Source organism: Triticum urartu, chromosome 4A, assembly GCF_056163025.1.
Source record: "Triticum urartu cultivar PI428250 chromosome 4A, HENAU_Tu73, whole genome shotgun sequence".
Classification (NCBI taxonomy): domain Eukaryota; kingdom Viridiplantae; phylum Streptophyta; class Magnoliopsida; order Poales; family Poaceae; genus Triticum; species Triticum urartu.
In genome coordinates, this window is record NC_141876.1 from 21,170,951 (window position 1) to 21,188,853 (window position 17,903).

At 46.8% G+C, this 17,903-nt stretch overlaps 1 protein-coding gene and 1 pseudogene across 1 annotated transcript; one reads left to right on the forward strand and one right to left on the reverse strand.

The window, feature by feature from the left end:
* Positions 1-945: 945 nt before the first annotated feature.
* Positions 946-2,789, reverse strand: LOC147974534 (uncharacterized). Its single transcript, XM_087520075.1, has 4 exons — positions 2,777-2,789; positions 2,033-2,373; positions 1,355-1,631; positions 946-1,277 (listed from the first exon to the last, which is right to left on the reverse strand). The coding sequence occupies exons 1-4, from the start codon at positions 2,787-2,789 to the stop codon at positions 946-948; spliced, it is 963 nt and encodes a 320-aa protein (XP_087376201.1).
* A 10,290-nt stretch (positions 2,790-13,079) lies between these two features.
* Positions 13,080-14,150, forward strand: LOC147974535 (uncharacterized; annotated as a pseudogene).
* The last annotated feature ends 3,753 nt before the right edge of the window (positions 14,151-17,903 follow it).

Consider the following 17,903-nt stretch of genomic DNA (forward strand, 5'->3'; position numbering starts at 1 on the left):
GATTTTATATTTGCCTTTGATTGACTCTTGTCTTTCTTTTGATAAATATCTCTTTTGTTGCGTTTTAAACCGACAAATTCTCACACCGGTTCGACTGTCAATTGACGGAACACGGTCCATTCTTAATCCGGAGACTATTTGCCTGGTTTGATTTTTTGTTAACATCATATTACGGAGTAACACGGTGTTTATCATAACCCAACACGGTTTACATGGTAAGCCGGCATTATATATACAGGAGCTACTGTCTCCTCCAACAGTGTGGGTTTATAAACATCCGCTTCAGGATTGGCCAAGCCAACTTCATGCCCAACGATGGCAGGTATTATGTATCACAAAGATTTGATCCTATCTTTAAATTTCAGATATTTTAATTTCATATATGCATACATCATAATCTGCCTGACGGTACAACCGCGGCGGCACTTTAAGATTTTTTGATTGCAGAAAATACTTTGGAGATTGATCATCCAAAGGAAGCACAAGTTGCAGTAATTATGCACAAAGGCATATCAAAATCAAAAGTATTGGCTAGCCTATTACAAGGCAGCATGGTGCCCAAATAAGATCATTGTTTTTTCACAGAGCATAAAGGAGCAGCAGTTTAAACCGGCTTCCGGTTCAAGCTTGGTCATCAGCCTGGCCTGATGGTTGTGGGTCATCCCGCGCCGCTTCAACCTCTGCTTCTCTACCCAGCGGCTGGAAATCAACAGTTGTCCAGTCGATTCACATTAATGATTGAAAGACAGCTTCATCATTGATCAGCAACGACGGTTCAATATCAGGAGCATAAGTATGCTTACGGATTGGAGGGATAAGATTCTCTGCTTCAGGAATTGGTGCAGCCACTCATTTGTTTTGGTTATCATATTGAGCTTGATAGTGAGACAAATCTGCCTCTTCAACCAATTGACAAGCTAGAGGGTGCACCTCCCGGTTTATCGCTCATAGATCCTCCTCACTGAACTCTGACCCATCTTCCTTCAAGCTAGGATAGCCTTGAGCCGCTTCAATAGGATCAAAATCCGGCACCCACGCTTTTGCTCGGATTAAGGCATTGATAGCACCGGTTCGAGCAGCAGATTTCTTCAGCTCTTCAATCCGGGCAGGAAGCATCGACAGTCTCTTAAGAGTGTCCTGGATCAAGGTGGGCGACGGGTTGTTATGGGACGCAGTAGAGATGATCCGCTGCGCGCCAGTGTACAATTGCTCTATCAATGTGTAGGCGGCTTTCAATTTCTTCCACACGTCCGACCCCAAGTGACCAATGCGTGTCCCTGAAACATTACAAAGGACTAACAAACCGGCAAAACCATAAGAAGGCCGAGTTACTCCAGAAATCAAGGAAGCTTACCAAAGATGGCAGCAGTCATGGCATGCACTTGCCGCTTTATGCTGGTCAGTTCGTCCACTACCGGTTTCAGTGCAGCCTCGGCATCTTCTGCTCGCTTGGTTAAAGCGGATTTTTCAGTGGCCCAATCCGCCCGCTCCTTGTTGAAGCCCTCCTTCAGCTGTTCCATGGCGCTTAAAGCGCTGGTTAATTCCTCTTTTGCTTTAGAGGTTTCAGCTTGTTGGGACTTCAGATTCTCTTGCAAATCAGCGATTTGGCTTTCTTTTTTGTTCAGCTCAGCCTGCATATAGACAGTAATACGATTCAGATAACAGGAGCAAGAATTGAAGTACCAACCACACAACAAGTTATGCCCTTGGTACTTGGGGGCTAATGCATATTTGCTCTTCATCCTACAATTGTTCATAAAGTCCCAAGCTCAATACAAGTATTCAACTTGGCACTTGGGGGCTAATGGCTATTTGCTCCATTAGTACTGATGCTACAATCTTTATTATCTAAAGTCCCGGTTTAACTACACTAAGTTGAACCGGCCCTTGGGGGCTACATCAGCAACTTCAGAAACATTGAAGTTTGGATTAACAAAGTCCCGGTTTGAATGGAGATCCTAAACCAGCCCTTGGGGGCTAGGAGAGTCAACACATTAAAACATACAAGCAGGAAAAGGCATATGGAAGTTACCTCATATTTGTCTTTCATCATGTTAACCAGACCGGCTTCATAATCACGACTGGTATACAGCCGGTTCAGATAGCCGGAATGGAGATCTTGGGCATTCAGAGCAGTGTAAGTCGCCAGATCAACATTCCATTTGCCTTTGCCAATAGCAGCAAATTCTTCTTTGGCAGTGTGCCTAGATAAAGCGACTGGATTGCCTGGCTCTGTACGGCCAGTGCCAGTAATAACAACTTCATCATCCTCGGCATCGCCGGTTTGCACTGGGGCCGTCGGCTTATCAGTAGGCTTTGATGGACTGGTGGATCTCTCAATCTGGATGGGGCTTGTGGGCTGGTCGACAGGACCTGAGGTGTCAATATGTCTCTCTTCAATAATAAAGTCATCATCTTGCGGTGGTGGGTCGTTTGTCACATCTTCACGAATAGCCGCTTCACGGTTTGGTGTTCTGTCCGATTCAGGAGCGGTGTTCTCTTCGGCCGCTTTATCCAGGCGAGCCTTCTTGCTTGGCCTAGGTTTGGCCCTGAAAGAAATAAGAAGGATCAATACAATATATGTTATAATGTAATACATCAGAAACATCATAAGAAATATGACTCACCCAAGCACCGTTTTGAGTGGTGGCAGCTGGGTGGCTGATGACTCGCCAGACGATGAATGGGAAGTGCCCTCATAATCGGAGTCAGACAGATTAAGAGGTTGACGAAAACAGCCCGCTTTAGGACAAGCATTGACAAGAGAGTTAGAGACCTCTGAATGGCATTTCCGAACCGGACTGTTCGGTAAACCGACGGAGGTAACTACCTGGCCGCTATGCCGGGTTGTGCGGCGAGCTTCGTGCTGTTGTGCCTTCGCGTCTGGACAATCGACGATTTGGTTCTTTTTAACTAAGAACCTAGTCCAGAGCTACCTGGATGACTCTCCGGGCTGCTGGACAATGTGACTTAAGTCATCGACATCTGGTGGCCGAACATATGTGCCTTGGAAGTTGTTGCGGAAGGCGTCTTCCAAGTCCTCCCAGCTTCCAATAGAGTTTTCCGGCAGACTGTTTAACCAGTACCAAGCTTGTTGGGGATATTACTACTAGGCGTAAACCGGCCTATCTGGGCCGGGTTAACTTCGTCAGTAGTTAAAGTATGTTAAAGCCCAAGAAGGCAGATGAGGGCCTGAGGCCCATAGTCGGTTCAAGGCTTGTAGCCGTAAACCAGCGTTGGTATGTAACTTGTATTGTAAGTTAGGAATAAGAAGGGACCAAACCGGACACGTCTATGAGCCGGTGTTGGGACTCTCTAAACCGACGAGCGTCACCCATGTATATAAGGGGATGACCCGGCGGCGGTTCAAGGACAACAGACAACAACTCGAGACTTAGGCGAAGCTTGTTTGCTCCCTAGTCATCGAAACCCCATCAATTCCATCACAACTAGACGTAGGCTTTTACCTTCATCGAAGGGGCCGAACTAGTATAAACTCTTTTGCGTCCCTGTGTCCGCTTTAACCCCTTCAAGCTAACCCGTCGCGATGGCTCCACGACTAAGTCCTTTCATGAGGACATCTGCCGTGACAAAACCATGACAGAGCTGGTCCTTTGAGTTTTAACGATAGGTATTTGATGGCATGGAGGTCATCTCCACGGGCCATATGGATATGGAGAAGAAAATCCTCGATCCATACCGCGCGATCAGTTGTTCCATCGTATGATTTGATATTCACGGGTTTAAACCCTTCTGGGAATTCATGCTCCATTACTTCGTCAGTGAAGCAGAGTGGGTGTGCGGCGCCTCTATATTGGGCCACGTCACGACGTAGCTCAGATGGAGTCCGTCTGCGATTTTTGGCCCGGGCGTGACTAGACTTGTCACGTCCGAATAGGTAGCCGACGTTGCGTGTCGAGGCACGTCCTCGCGATCCGTAGATCGATCTGGTATGTTCTGCTCTACTGTCGAGGTCCTGCCGAGGGCCGTATGTATGACCCCGAGCTGTTTTATCTCTATGTTTTCGTTGGGGTGAGGCGGGCTGCTGTTCGGCTTGAGCTGCCGCTTTATCCCGACCGCGTTGTGGTCGGTCGGCCGCATTGTCCCGACCGCGTGGTACAGGTTCCGTCGCCTCCTCATCGAACTGAGGTAGCAATCTACGTTTCGGGTAACCCTTGGTTGGGCGCTTGAGGCCGTATTCTTCGGCTGCTAGGATATCTGTCCATCTATCGTTGAGCAGGTCTTGGTCAGCTTGAAGCTGCTGTTGCTTCATTTTCAGGCTCCTTGCAGTGGCTATTAGCCGGCGTTTAAAGCGCTCCTGCTCGAGAGGTTCCTCAGGCACGATGAAATCCTCGTTGCCGAGGCTCTCCTCATCCTCGGAGAGTGGAAGATAATTACTGTCCTTCGAGTCTTCGTGTATAGCCTGTTCATCAGGGCTAACGTGCCCGTCTTCCCGTTCATCTTGTTCGGAGGTTGCCTCAACAGGGTCTTCATTGTCTTCGGCATCGTCCGGAGTATTGTTTTCTCCGGTGCTGGTATTGCTATCTTTTGCACAATGTGACTTAGAGCGGCGCCGCTGACGCCGACGTCTGGGCTGTGTCTCAGGAGGTTTATCCTCAACTGTATCTTCTTTGTCATCATCGTTAGTTTCTTTAGGTGTATCCACCATGTATACGTCGTACGAAGAAGTGGCCGTCCAGCGTCCGGTAAACGGCGGGTTTTGGCTTTGTTCCTCATCGGCATCGTCGTCCATACCGTCGATGTCTTCGGAGCCGTAATCGAGTATGTCGGTTAGGTCTTCGACAGTGGCTATGAAGTGGGCGGTAGGTGGGAAATGAAATTCTCCATCATCAGCCTCTAGTTCAAACCAGATATAATTCGGCTGAGAGTCCCCCACTAGGGATAGATTTTTTTTAATGAGTTGAGCACGTTGCCTAAAGGCGAGTGCCGGAAGATGTCCGCGGCGCTGGATTCGGCGATCGATGACCGATCCTGCTCGTCATACGCAGACACACATGGTTCGGAACTTATAGCCGGAAACGAGTCCGAGGTTCCGGAGACACAGATATCACCCGAGGTTAGGTCTGTGTGCGGCTCCAACGCCGCGGAATCTATGGCCTCCGGATCCGTGGCGGGGTTGAGCTTCCCGTCCTCGGATGGCGCGATCTGCTCCGGATCTAAGGCCAGAGCGGTTATAGGTGCAATTTCCTGGGCATGGCCCGATGACAGATTTAAGTCATGTTCATTGTGGCGACGGGGAGCGACTGCCATGGTCTCGAATCCGTCGAAGATCAAGTCTCCGCGGATATCCGCAACATAGTTCAAGCTCCCAAATCTGACCTGATGGCCAGGAGTGTAGCTATTGATCTGCTCCAGATGGCCAAATGAGTTGGCCTGCAGTGCGAAGCCGCCGAACACGAAGATCTGTCCAGGGAGGAAGGTTTCCCCTTGGACAACATCGTTGTTGACGTTTGAAGGAGCCATCAAACCTTTTGTGGACGACATAGTGGAACTCTCAATGAAAGCACCAATGTCGGTGTCAAAACCGGCGGATCTCGGGTAGGGGGTCCCGAACTGTGCGTCTAAGGTCGGTGGTAACAGGAGACGGGGGACACAATATTTACCCAGGTTCGGGCCCTCTCTATGGAGGTAATACCCTACTTCCTGCTTGATTGATCTTGATGAATATGAGTATTACAAGAGTTGATCTACCACGAGATCGTAATGGCTAAAAACCCTAGAAGTCTAGCCTGTATGACTATATCTGTTTCTGGACTAAGCCCTCCGGTTTGTATAGACACCGGAGGGGACTAGGGTTATACAAAGTCGGTTACAGAGAAAGGAATCTTCATATTTGGCCGCCAAGCTTGCCTTCCACGCCAAGGAGAGTCCCATCCGGACACGGGAGAGAGTCTTCGGTCTTGTATCTTCACAGCCCATTAGTCTGGCCCATGTCCAACAGGCCGGACGCCCGAGGACCCCTTAGTCTAAGACTCCCTCAACTGTCACCGGGAAAGGACACCGCAAGATTGAACCCAAAGCTAAGCACTTCCCCATTGCAAGAAAAACCAATCTAGTTGGCCAAACCAAATGGATAGTTCGAAGAGACTTGCAAAGATATCAAATCATGCATAAAAGAATTCAAAGAAGATTCAAATAGTATTCATAGATAAGCTGATCATAAATCCACAATTCATCGGATCTCAGCAAACACACCGCAAAAAAGTATTGCATCGAATAGATCTCCAAGAACATCGAGGATAAGATGGTATTGAGAATCAAAGAGAGAGAAGAAGCCATCTAGCTACTAGCTATGGACCCGTAGGTCTATGGTAAACTACTCAAGCTTCACCGGAAGGGCAATGGTGTTGATGTAGAAGCCCTCCATGAACGAATCCCCCTCCGGTAGGACGCCAGAAAAGGACCCTAGATGGGATCTCACGGGTACAGAAGGTTATGGCGGTGGAAAAGTGTTTTTGTGGCTCCCTCTATTGTTTGTGGGATCACTACTAGGAAAATGCTTATACATAGAAGTTTACCAGTAGCGTTTGTTTGTGTCCCCACGCTACTGGTAATTACCAGTAGCGCTGGGTACAAAGCGCGCTACTGGTATGGCTTAGCTACTGGTAAGTGTGCCACACCACACCAGGAGATCAAAAAATATTAGTAGCGCTAGTTGTAAATCCCGTGCTACTACTAAGTGAATAGCTATAGTGCAGGCGATACACCCACGCTACTACTTAGAATGTCCACTGCCTCTAGGGCTGGGCATTCGGTTTAACCGAACCGTTCGGTTCGGTTCTTCGGCTTTCAAAGAAATCCAGTTTTGAGAAAAGGATGACCGATCGGTCACTCGGAAATCTCCTAACCGAAGATTCGGTGGACCGAGATTTCGGTTCGGTCCTCGGTCGAGACTTAATTGACCGATAGATTAGGGAAAGCAATGAAAGAAAGCGACGCTTCAGAAATTGATCTGCAAAGAAACATTGCGTACACACGCAAGACAAGATCTTGTGATTACAAAATCAGATCAAAGTAACAAGAACTTCAGGTGAACAAATCAGCAATAAGATGCCCACGCACGGCAATCAAAGAGAAAGCGGAAGATAGGAGGGAAGAGGGATGTGTCCTCCATAGTTCACGCGCCACCGCTGTTGCCTCCAGTGGTTGAGGGCGGTAGAGGCAGCGCATGGCGAATAGGGTTAGGCGCTGGGTGGGGGAGAGATCGTGAGTGGAGGCAGAAGAGTCGAGGGCTTGAGGCGCAGGTCGGTCATCTAGCGGGCTACTGAAGAAAGGAAGGAATCTTACGGGAGAGGTATTGGGCTGTGGGTTGGCCCATTACGTAGATTTGAGTGCACGTGCCTGTGTATTCGGTTTCATCGGTCCTTTCGGGTAACAAAACCATGACACCAAATTACCCAAATTAATTTCGGTTTTTGAAACATGCTGACCGAACTAAAAACCAAAACTTTCGGTTTCGGTCTTTTTGGCTTCGTCCCGATTTATTCGGTTCGGTAGTTCGGTCTTCGGTTAATATGCCCACCCTAACTGCCTCCACATGCCAAGCGACCAGATAAAAAAACTCTCTCACACAAATCTCACCCCCACCGTTACCCCTGGCTCTCGGTCGAGCTCCTCTCCCCCACGATCTCGTCGCCGCTGCCACCACCCACGCCGGCCGGTTCCGGCGATCTCCGGCCGCACGCAACATGCCCCCAAGCTCCGCCCCGCCCTCCCCTCCGTCCAGATCCATGTGTCAAGGTCAGCACCCTTACCCGCGGCTAGGGATTCGGGCGCCCCCGTGTTCTTGCCGCCGAGTGCCCAGGTCGGACCGCTGGCCAACGAGCAGCACCCCGCACATGCACGTGCCCAGGCCGACGAACAGTACGGGGATTGGCCACGGACGGAGACGAGTGCAGGCGCAGGAGCAGGAGAATCTGTGGCGGCGACGGATCTGGTGACCGTCGGGTCGGCTCGTCGTTCGTGGCCGGCCGGTGTCGCGGTGAGGCGCTGTCGTCCGTGGATTTCGGTGGCGGCTGACGGCCAATTGCTCTTGGACGCCGCTGCAGCTGCTCGTTTATGAATTTTCAGTAATGCGGCTAGGTATGCCAAGTGCGTTTTCTGAATTTTCATAAGTGCAACAGCCAAGTTCAGTTTTAATTAAGTGTAGTACTAGTGTAGGCTTTGGGATATCAGTTATAGTTCAGTGTAGTACTAGTGTATGACAAACGAATTAGATGTTAGCAGATAGATGCACAATTAGTTCAGTAATGTCAAGTTTAGTTTTCGTTCATTGTAGTGCTGCTCAAGTTGAGTTTGGTTCAAGTATAAAATTTTCTATTCATGCCTTAACTTGTTTCTTGTAGTGAAGTTAAGGCGAGCATTGGAACATTTTGATAGCTTAGTCTTTTTGGATGGTCCTCTATCTGTATAGCATTACAAGCAACAGCCACTTAGCCATGAGAGTCTTTCTAGATGGTACTCTATCTACATACTCTTACAAGAAACAACCAACGAGTTATGGTATATGTTTCCATTCTCAAAATAACTATCTTTGATGCTTCTGAATATTTAGCTTTCAAAATGACTTTACCGAATATGTAAGATCCTATGCCTATAATTTTACTTTTTCACTCTTAATTTTTGCAACAGTATGATACTCTATGTAGTTCCTCAAGATATTGTTCTTTATTAGGAGGAATCAAGGATTAAATTTACTGGAATAGTCTATTTTACACACACACACACACATATTATTACTTAATACATCCATGTGAGATAAAAAAACATACTAATATTTATATTTTTGATATAATATAAGTGCACCTGCTCATACTTTTCAATAAAATCACTACATTGGTTTGAAAGAAGAAACTCATTTCCTTCCAATTTAAGACCGCACTGGAGAATATACATAACACATCTATTTGATTGGTGTTACAAATTTGCAAGTGCAGCAGCTTAACTGTCACTAATATATGAAATGTTGCTCTAAGTCTCTTATGTCACATGAATGAATGTTATTACAAAATTTCATTATAAATATAGTAATAAATGGGAAGTTGTCATGTCGACTATAATCACCAGTGATATTTATAATGACCAAGTGCTGTTACTGCTGCTGATTACTAGTAATACAACAATAATACATCTGCAACCAAGAGTTGAATTGAAATGACCTGACAGTAAAGGGTACAATGTTGGTAATAATCTGCTGTTGTTGATGCCTTCTTGCTTGCTTGCTTGCTTGCGAATGACCTGGGAATTACTCCTACTTGGTGCACAAACTTTGCTTGTTGCAATTTGCCTCAAAAGCTTGGATTCAGAATCTATAATAAGATTTGGTCATGCCTAGCATTGTATCCTTCTTAAGTTGGGTTTTCCCTAATTTCTAGGATTGGTCTCTTAGGTACTGTTTATAATTCATATATACTATGCTGTTGCTATATGCTTTTGTTTATGCTATTGTTACTTAGTGCTCTATAGGTTACTGTTATATTGCACTAATGCTCCAAGTCCTTTTGAGTTCCTAGTAATGGTCTTGGTTCATTGTTTAATTCCAGGATTTGTGAGTTCCTAATAGGGAACACATGGACATGAAGCTACGGCGGCGACGAAGATGATATCGACATGGGGCTGCGGCGACGATGATGACGACGACATCGACATCGACACAGGGCTACGGCGGCGACGAAGACGACGACATCATCATGGCGCTGCGGTGGCGGCGGCGATGACGACATCAACACCATCAACACGGCCTTGTGGAGGCGCCGACGTCGACGACATAGACGCGTGGCATATATTGTGTGTGTGTGTGTGTGTGTGTGTGTGCGTGTGCGTGTGTTAATTATCTACATCAGATATGTATGATTGATGATTGACTGTATGCATAACATGTATGTATTGTGAAATGCATGTCTAAACTGAAATAGATAGACTTTTATTTTTTTTAAATCCTAATTTGTTACTAGTAGCGTGGGTGTATCATAGAAGCGCTATTGCTATTCCTTTACTAGTAGCGTGGGTGTGGAGTACTAGTAGCGTGGGGCACCAGCGCTACTGGTATGTCTGTTTAGCAGTAGCGTGGGGTAAAACACACGCTACTGCTAAAAAATAGCTGTAGTGTCATAGCAGTAGCGTGGGAACCTACGCTACTGGTAGTCCAAAAACCCACGCTACTGGTAAGGTTTTTCCTAGTAGTGGATATATGAGAATATATAGGCGAAGAAACTAGGTCGGTGGAGTCACGAGGGACCCACAAGGGTGGGGGCGCACCCTACCCCTCTGGGCGCGCCCTTCGTCCTTGTGGCTGATATGTCTCCAATGTATCTATAATTTTTATTGTTCCATGCTGTTATATTATCATTCTTGGATGTTTTATAATCATTTTATAGTTATTTTATATCATTTTTTGGTACTAACCTATTGACATAGTGCCAAGTGCTAGTTGCTGTTTTTTGTATGTTTTTTACATCGCAGGAAATCAATATCAAACGGAGTCCAAACACAATGAAACTTTTTATGGACCAGAAGACATCCAGTGGGCTGAAGAAGCACCTGGGGGGGGGGGTGCTCCAAGGGGAGCACAACCCACCAGGGCGTGCCTGGGTGGTGGGTTGTGCCCACCTCGGTTGCCTCCTGAACCGCCTCTTTACTCTATAAATACCCCAATATTCCAGAAACCCTAGGGGAGCCGACGAAAATCAATTCTAGCCGCCACAAGTTCCAGAACCACCAGATCCAATCTAGACACCATCATAGAGGGGTTCATCATGTTAATTGGTGCCTCTCCGATGATGCGTGAGTAGTTCATTGTAGACCTACGGGTCCGTAGTTAGTAGTTAGATGACTTCCTCTCTCTTTTTTGATTCTCAATACAATGGTCTCTTGGAGATCCATATGATGTAACTCTTTTTGCGATGTGTTTGTTGGGATCAGATGAACTTTGAGTTTATGATCAGATCTATCTTTTTATCCATGAAAGTTATTTGAGTCTTCTTTGATCTCTTATATGCATGATTGCTTATAGCCTCGTATTTCTTCTCTGATATTTGGGTTTTGTTTGGCCAATTTGATCTATTTAGCTTGCACTGGGAAGAGGTGCTTTGTGATGGGTTCGATCTTACGGTGCTTGATCCCAGTGACAGAAGGGGAACCGACACGTATGTATCGTTGCTATTAAGGATAACAAGATGGGGTCTATTTCCACATAAATAGATCTTGTCTATATCATGTCATCGTTCTTATTGCATTACTTCGTTTTTCCATGAACTTAATACACTAGATGCATGATGGATAGTGGTCGATGTGTGGAGTAATAGTAGTAGATGCAGGCAGGAGTCGGTCTACTAATCTTGGACGTGATGCCTATATAATGATCATTGCCTGGATATCATCATGATTATTTGAAGTTCTATCAATTTCCCAACAGTAATTTGTTTACCCACCGTTTGTTTTTTTTCTCAAGAGAAGCCACTAGTGAAATCTACGGCCCCCGGGTCTCTTCTTTAATATATTTACCTTTGCGATCTATTTTCCTTTGCCTTCATTTTCAGATCTATTAAACCAAAAATACAAAAATACCTTGTTGCACTTTATTTTATTTGGCGTTCAATCTATCAACTTATTACAACTTTCTCACGTTTGTTTGCCAATTTCTGGCACCGTTACCTGTCGGATTTTGGGTTCCGACAAACCCTTGAGGTTCGAACTCTGGGGTGCGCACGAAGAACTCTCTCTCCCTAGCTCGCTCTCACAACGATCTCAAGGCCTAGCTCGCGGAACCCAAGGAACAAGAGACACGAGGGTTTATACTGCTTTGGGCCACCGTTGTGGTGTAATACCCTACTCCAGTGTGGTGTAGTGGATTGCCTTGTAGGCTAAGGATGAACAAGTACAAGTGATGAACCGCCTCCTGAGGAGAGGTGTTCTTGAGCTTGGTGAGCTGGTGTGTGTGAGGGTGATCCAGATGATCTGTCCCTGATCAGTTGCCTCCTATGGTGGTGGCTAGTCCTACTTATAGAGGCCCTCACTACTAGGAAAAGGCTTATACATAGAAGTTTACTAGTAGCGTGTGTTTTGGAGCCCACGCTACTGATAATTAGCAGTAGCGTGTGTTACAAACCGCACTACTGGTACAACTTAGCAGCAGCGTTGGTTTCTAGAGGGCACGCTACTGGTAAGTTAGCCACACCACACCCCCCGGCCAAAAAATAGTAGCAGCGTTGGTACCCTAACAAGCGCTACTATTAAGAAAATAGCAGTAGCATGGGGCCACTAAGAAGCACTACTGCTACTTCTTCTATGTGTAATCTTTTACCAGTAGCGTGTTTTTTGGGCAAGCGCTATAGCTAGTTTTATGTACCAGTAGATATTTTGTCTGGCACACATAGCAGTAGCGCGCTTTGGTGCCCAGCGCTACTGCTATGCTCGCTAGCCAAAATATCCGCCACCTTTCCCCCCTTCTTCTTCCTCCCCCTTTCTTTCTCCCCCCTCCCTCTTGCACTTGCTTGTCCTTCAATGCTTCCCCCTCTTCTTTGCCCCTCCTTCCCCCTCCATTAATTCCCTCCCTCCTTTCTCTTCCTTGTTTTTGCCCCTCCTCCCCTTCTCTTCTTGGCCCCTCCACCACCCCCTCCATTAATGCCCTCCCTCCTTCCTCTTCCTTTCTTTTGCCCCTTCTCCCCTTCTCTTCTTTGCCCCTCCACCACCCCCTCCATTAATGCCCTCCCTCCTCCCTCTCATAGCTCTATCTAGAGCTACTAGCTAATTATAAGAAGGTGCTCGATATTCCTCTTGACAAATAGGTGAGCAAAAAAAGAGTTGTGCAAGAATGGAAATATGTGTGTTTGCGATTAGGACCGAAACTATGTGCGATATGAATATACCGAATTGCGTGTGGCATGTGAGTGACATGAGTTGCCTATGTTTTGCCGAAATGTCAATTCATTTCCGTTTCAGCGAATTTCGGGCAAACTCAATATGTCCTATGTTTAGGGAAGGTCATGCAGAATTTTTGTATGAATTTGATCCATTCATGCATATATACGTGGTTATAATATTTGCTCTGCGCGCAGGTGATCATGAAGGTCAATGGAAGGATGGTGGAAAGATACTGGCAATCCGCTGTGGATGATATGTATGAAAAAAGACTAAAGGATGTTTTATGTCTGTGTCGAGAATGCAAAGGAAGAGTCAGGCTCGACCCCTTTCAGGGTGGTAAATTCAAGGCGCACCTGCTCATGCATGGTTTCATGCATGGCCATACTCGGTGGATAAGTGAAGATGATGATGAGGAGGAGGAGGACGTCGACGGGGCAGGAAATAACGACATGGGGCCACCAGACGAAGAGATGACCGATTATGTGCCCGAAGAGGAAGACGGCCTCGGAAATGTCGATGGCGAAGAGGCAGTTCAAGGCGGAGAAGATGCGGACACACCGCCGTCTTCGTCGCTACTAAGTTCAGCCATGCGGGACCCGGATGTTCGAGACCTGCTTCGCAAGAAGACGATTAGCTATAGATCTGCTTCAAGAGAGGAGGCCTAACTGGCGCAACTAGAGCTAGACTCGATGAATCCTTTGTATGATGGTTGCAATCCCGAGGTGACCCGCTTGAGTTTCACACTAGAACTTCTAAAGATGAAGGCAAAAAACAAATGGACATATACAAGCCTGGATGAGCTTCTGAAGTACCTAAAGAAGGTTCTTCCCGCGGGAAGCCTGTGTCCTACTAGTGTCGAGGAGGCAAAGAAAATCGTGTGCCCTCTTGATCTGCCACATATTAGATATCACACATGCATCAATGATTGCATCATATATCGGAACGAGCACGTGGAAAAAACCATCTGTCCAAAGTGCAATGCTTCACGATATAAAAAGGCCGGAAAGAAAGCTCCACAGAAAGTTGTATGGTACTTTCCGATCACTCCGCGTCTACAACGGTATTTTGTAGATCCTAAGGAAGCAAAGCTTATGCGCTGGCACGCGGAGAGGGTGAAGCCAGATGACGGAGATGAGCCGAAGCTGAGACACCTCGCAGATGCTAGGCAGTGGAGAGCATTAAATGCTGAATTTGAATTTTTCACAAATGATCCAAGGAACATCGTGCTTGGCGCTAGTAGTGATGGCATGAATCCATTTGGCAACTAGAACACCAATCATAGCACATGGCCCGTGTTTGTATGGATGTACAACCTCCCCCCTGGTTGTGCATGAAGGAAAAATACATACACATGGGTATGCTTATTCAAGGGCCGAAACAACCGGGAAATGATATAAATCTGTATCTCGGGTTACTGAAGAGGAGTTACAGACCTTATGGACAACGCCGGCCAAGACATGGGATGCAAGCAAAGGAGAGTATTTCTACATGAGAGCCGCGTTGATCACGACGGTGCAGGACTATCTCGGTTACGGCTATCTCTCTGGCCAGGTGTGCCACGGATATTGTGGATGCACGAGGTGCATGGATGATACAACTTCTCTGTAGCTATCGAAAGATGGCGGGTCTTCGAAAATCGTGTACATGGGGCATCGAAGATGGCTAGAGAAGGATGACCCATGGAGAAAGCGTGGAGATCTATTCAACGGTAAGGCTGAGCATCGAGGTCCTCCACGTAAGCGTAGTGGTGCAGAAATATATGAGTTATTAAAGAACTGGGAAGAGCGCCCCTCACCGGGAAAGACGAAGAAAAAGGCGCCGGAGCCCCTGCTGAAGATATGGAAGACGAGATCTGTTTTCTGGGACTTGGAATACTGGCCCATACTCGACACGCCTCATAGCCTTGATCAAATGCATAAAAAAAGATATCCTTGAGAGTTTGCTTGGAACATTGATGAACATGCCGGAGAGGACCAAGGATGGGCCGAAGGCAAGAAAAGACTTGGAATTTTTGAAAATCAGGAAAGATCTCCAAATGCCCAGTAAAAGGTCGTCAGAGGAGACCGAGACAGAGACGGAGACGGAAGATAGGGGCAACAAAGTAAACAAGAAGGAAGAACAATATTGCCCCCCTCTTGCTTCACCTTAGATCCGAAGGAGGTCGATCAATTGTTCAAGTGCCTTGCCGGAATCAGAGTTAGTTCCGGATACTGTGGGAAGATAAGAAGATATCTGGACACTAAGAAAAAAAGGTTTAGTGGGATGAAGTCTCACAACTGTCATGTGATGATGACGCAGTTACTCCCGGTTGCACTTAGAGGGATTATGGACACACATGTGCGTGAGACGCTTACTGACCTATGCCACTTTTTTGATGCTATCTCTCGAAAGTCGATCAGTGTCCAAATCAGCCCCTTACGAAGCAACGCATAAACTAGGGTTTAAGCTTCTGTCACTCTAGCAACCCATCATCTACTTATTACTTCCCAATGCCTTCCTCTAGGCCCAAATAATGGTGAAGTGTCATGTAGTCGACGTTCACATGACACCACTAGAGGAGAGACAACATACATGTCATCAAAATATCGAACGAATACCAAATTCACATGACTACTAATAGCAAGACTTCTCCCATGTCCTCAGGAACAAACGTAACTACTCACAAATCATATTCGTGTTCATAATCAGAGGGGTATTAATATGCATATAGGATCTGAACATATAATCTTCCACCAAGTAAACCAACTAGCATCAACTACAAGGAGTAATCAACACTACTAGCAACCTAGAGGTACCAATCTCAAACTTAGAGACAAGAATTGGATACAAGAGATGAACTAGGGTTTGAGAAGAGATGGTGCTGGTGAAGATGTTGATGGAGATTTCCCTCTACCGATGTGTCGGCGTTCTGGGAACGGGGGTCCCCAGACTTGCCTGCCTGCGGCCTGCAGCGTGGCTCAAGGGAGCCCAGCACGGCCCATCTTCATCAACACAAGACCCAAGACCCTCGCGAGGGGCCAAGCCTCGCGGGGAGGACGACGCGGAGCTTCCTCAGGCGCGGCCTCATCAGGCTGGCTCACGAGGAGGCGGAGAGATCAAGGCGGGGTACCTCACGAGGTGCCCATGACGCAAGCCATGACGACCAAGGGCGCCAGGCGGGCGCCAGCCCGCGCAGTGTCCTCCTTTCCTCTTTGGTGCAAAGGGGGCAAGCGCAGGCGAGAGGATCAAGCAAAGGCATCCATTTCGGTGCAACGAGACCAAGACCAACTCCGCGACAAGTAGGAAGTCATTGTGGAGCCCAGGACGGCGTCACCACCAGAGCCTTTGGCAGGCGAGGACCAACTTTAGTCAGGGTAAGTGTACCAGATGTTCCCCTTCAAAATGGCCAACTGTTGGCGCCCTTCCCGCTCAATATTTGGGAGGAGGCCCAGGGCCTTTGTCTATAAATAGGACTAGCCACCCCCAGGGTAGAGGCATCTAGATTGAGCAATCCAGAATCTGGGCAAGCAGAGAAAGAGAGAGAGAGAAGGGGACTGAGCTCCTCCTTGCAGTTCATCGCCCCAGCTAAGAGCAGACCCTCGCGAGGCTGTTCTTCCTTGTATTGTTCATCATCATCAGCCCAAGAGGCAATCCACCACACCACAAACTAGAGTAGGGTATTACACCACAATGGTGGCCCGAACTAGTATAAACCCTGTGTCTCTTGTGCAGTTCTTTCGTTAGCTTAGATCTTTGCGAGGCGGAGAGGTAGAAGGCGTAATCTCCGCGCGCACCCCAGAGTTCGAACCTTAAGGGTCTGCCGGAACCCGAAATCCGACACGATGAGAGGAGCGTTGGTGATGATGATGGCGACGATTTCCCCCTCCCGGAGGGAAATTTCCCCGGCAGAACAGCTCCGCCGGAGCCCTAGATTGGTTCCGCCTCGTGGCGGCGGAGTCTCGTCCCGTAAGCTTGCTTATGATTTTTTCTCGGAAGAAAGACTTCTTATAGCAGAATATGGGCACCGGAGGGCCAACAGGGGGCCCACGAGGTAGGGGGCGCGCCCAGGGGGTAGGGCGCGCCCCCACCCTCGTGGCCAGGGTGTGGGACCTCTCTGCTACTTTCTTCATCCAATATTTTTATATTTTCCAAAAATAACTTCCGTGGAGTTTCAGGACTTTTGGAGTTGCGCAGAATAGGTCTCTAGTATTTGCTCCTTTTCCAGCCCAGAATTCCAGCTGCCAGCATTTTCCCTCCTTATGTAAACCTTGTAAAATAAGAGAGAAAAGGCATAAGTATTGTGACATAATGTGTAATAACAGCCCATAATGCGATAAATATCGATATAAAAGCATGATGCAAAATGGACGTATCAACTCCCCCAAGCTTAGACCTCGCTTGTCCTCGAGCGGAAGCCGAAATCGATAAATATGTCCACATGTTTAGAGATAGAGGTGTCGATAAAATAAAATACGGACATGAGGGCATCATGATTATTCTCATAACAGCAACATATATGAATATTGTCATATGATTTCTTATTCTCAAGTAATAATCTATTCACAATGTCAAGTATGAATCAGAAACTTCATTGAGAATCAACAGACAATAATCTCAGTCATTGAAGCAATTGCAATTTATCATAACATCAGAAAGAGTATATGTCAGAGCTTTTCAGCAAATCCACATACTCAACTATCATTTTAGTCTTTCACAATTGCTAACACTCACGCAATACTTGTGGTTACGGAGTTTTAATCGGACATAGAGAAAGATAGGGGCTTATGGTATTGCCTCCCAACTTCTTACCTCAAGGGTAAATGTCAACAATAATAATTCATGCTCACTCATATCCAATTAGATATATATATCAGGATCGTACCAACATACTGTGCTTGCCAAAGGATAAAATATAAAAAGGAAAGGTGAAGATCACCATGACTCTTGCATAGGGTAGAAGATAAAAGTAAAAGATAGGCCCTTCGCAGAGGGAAGCAGATGTTGTCATGCGCTTAACGGTTGGATGCACAAAATCTTAATGC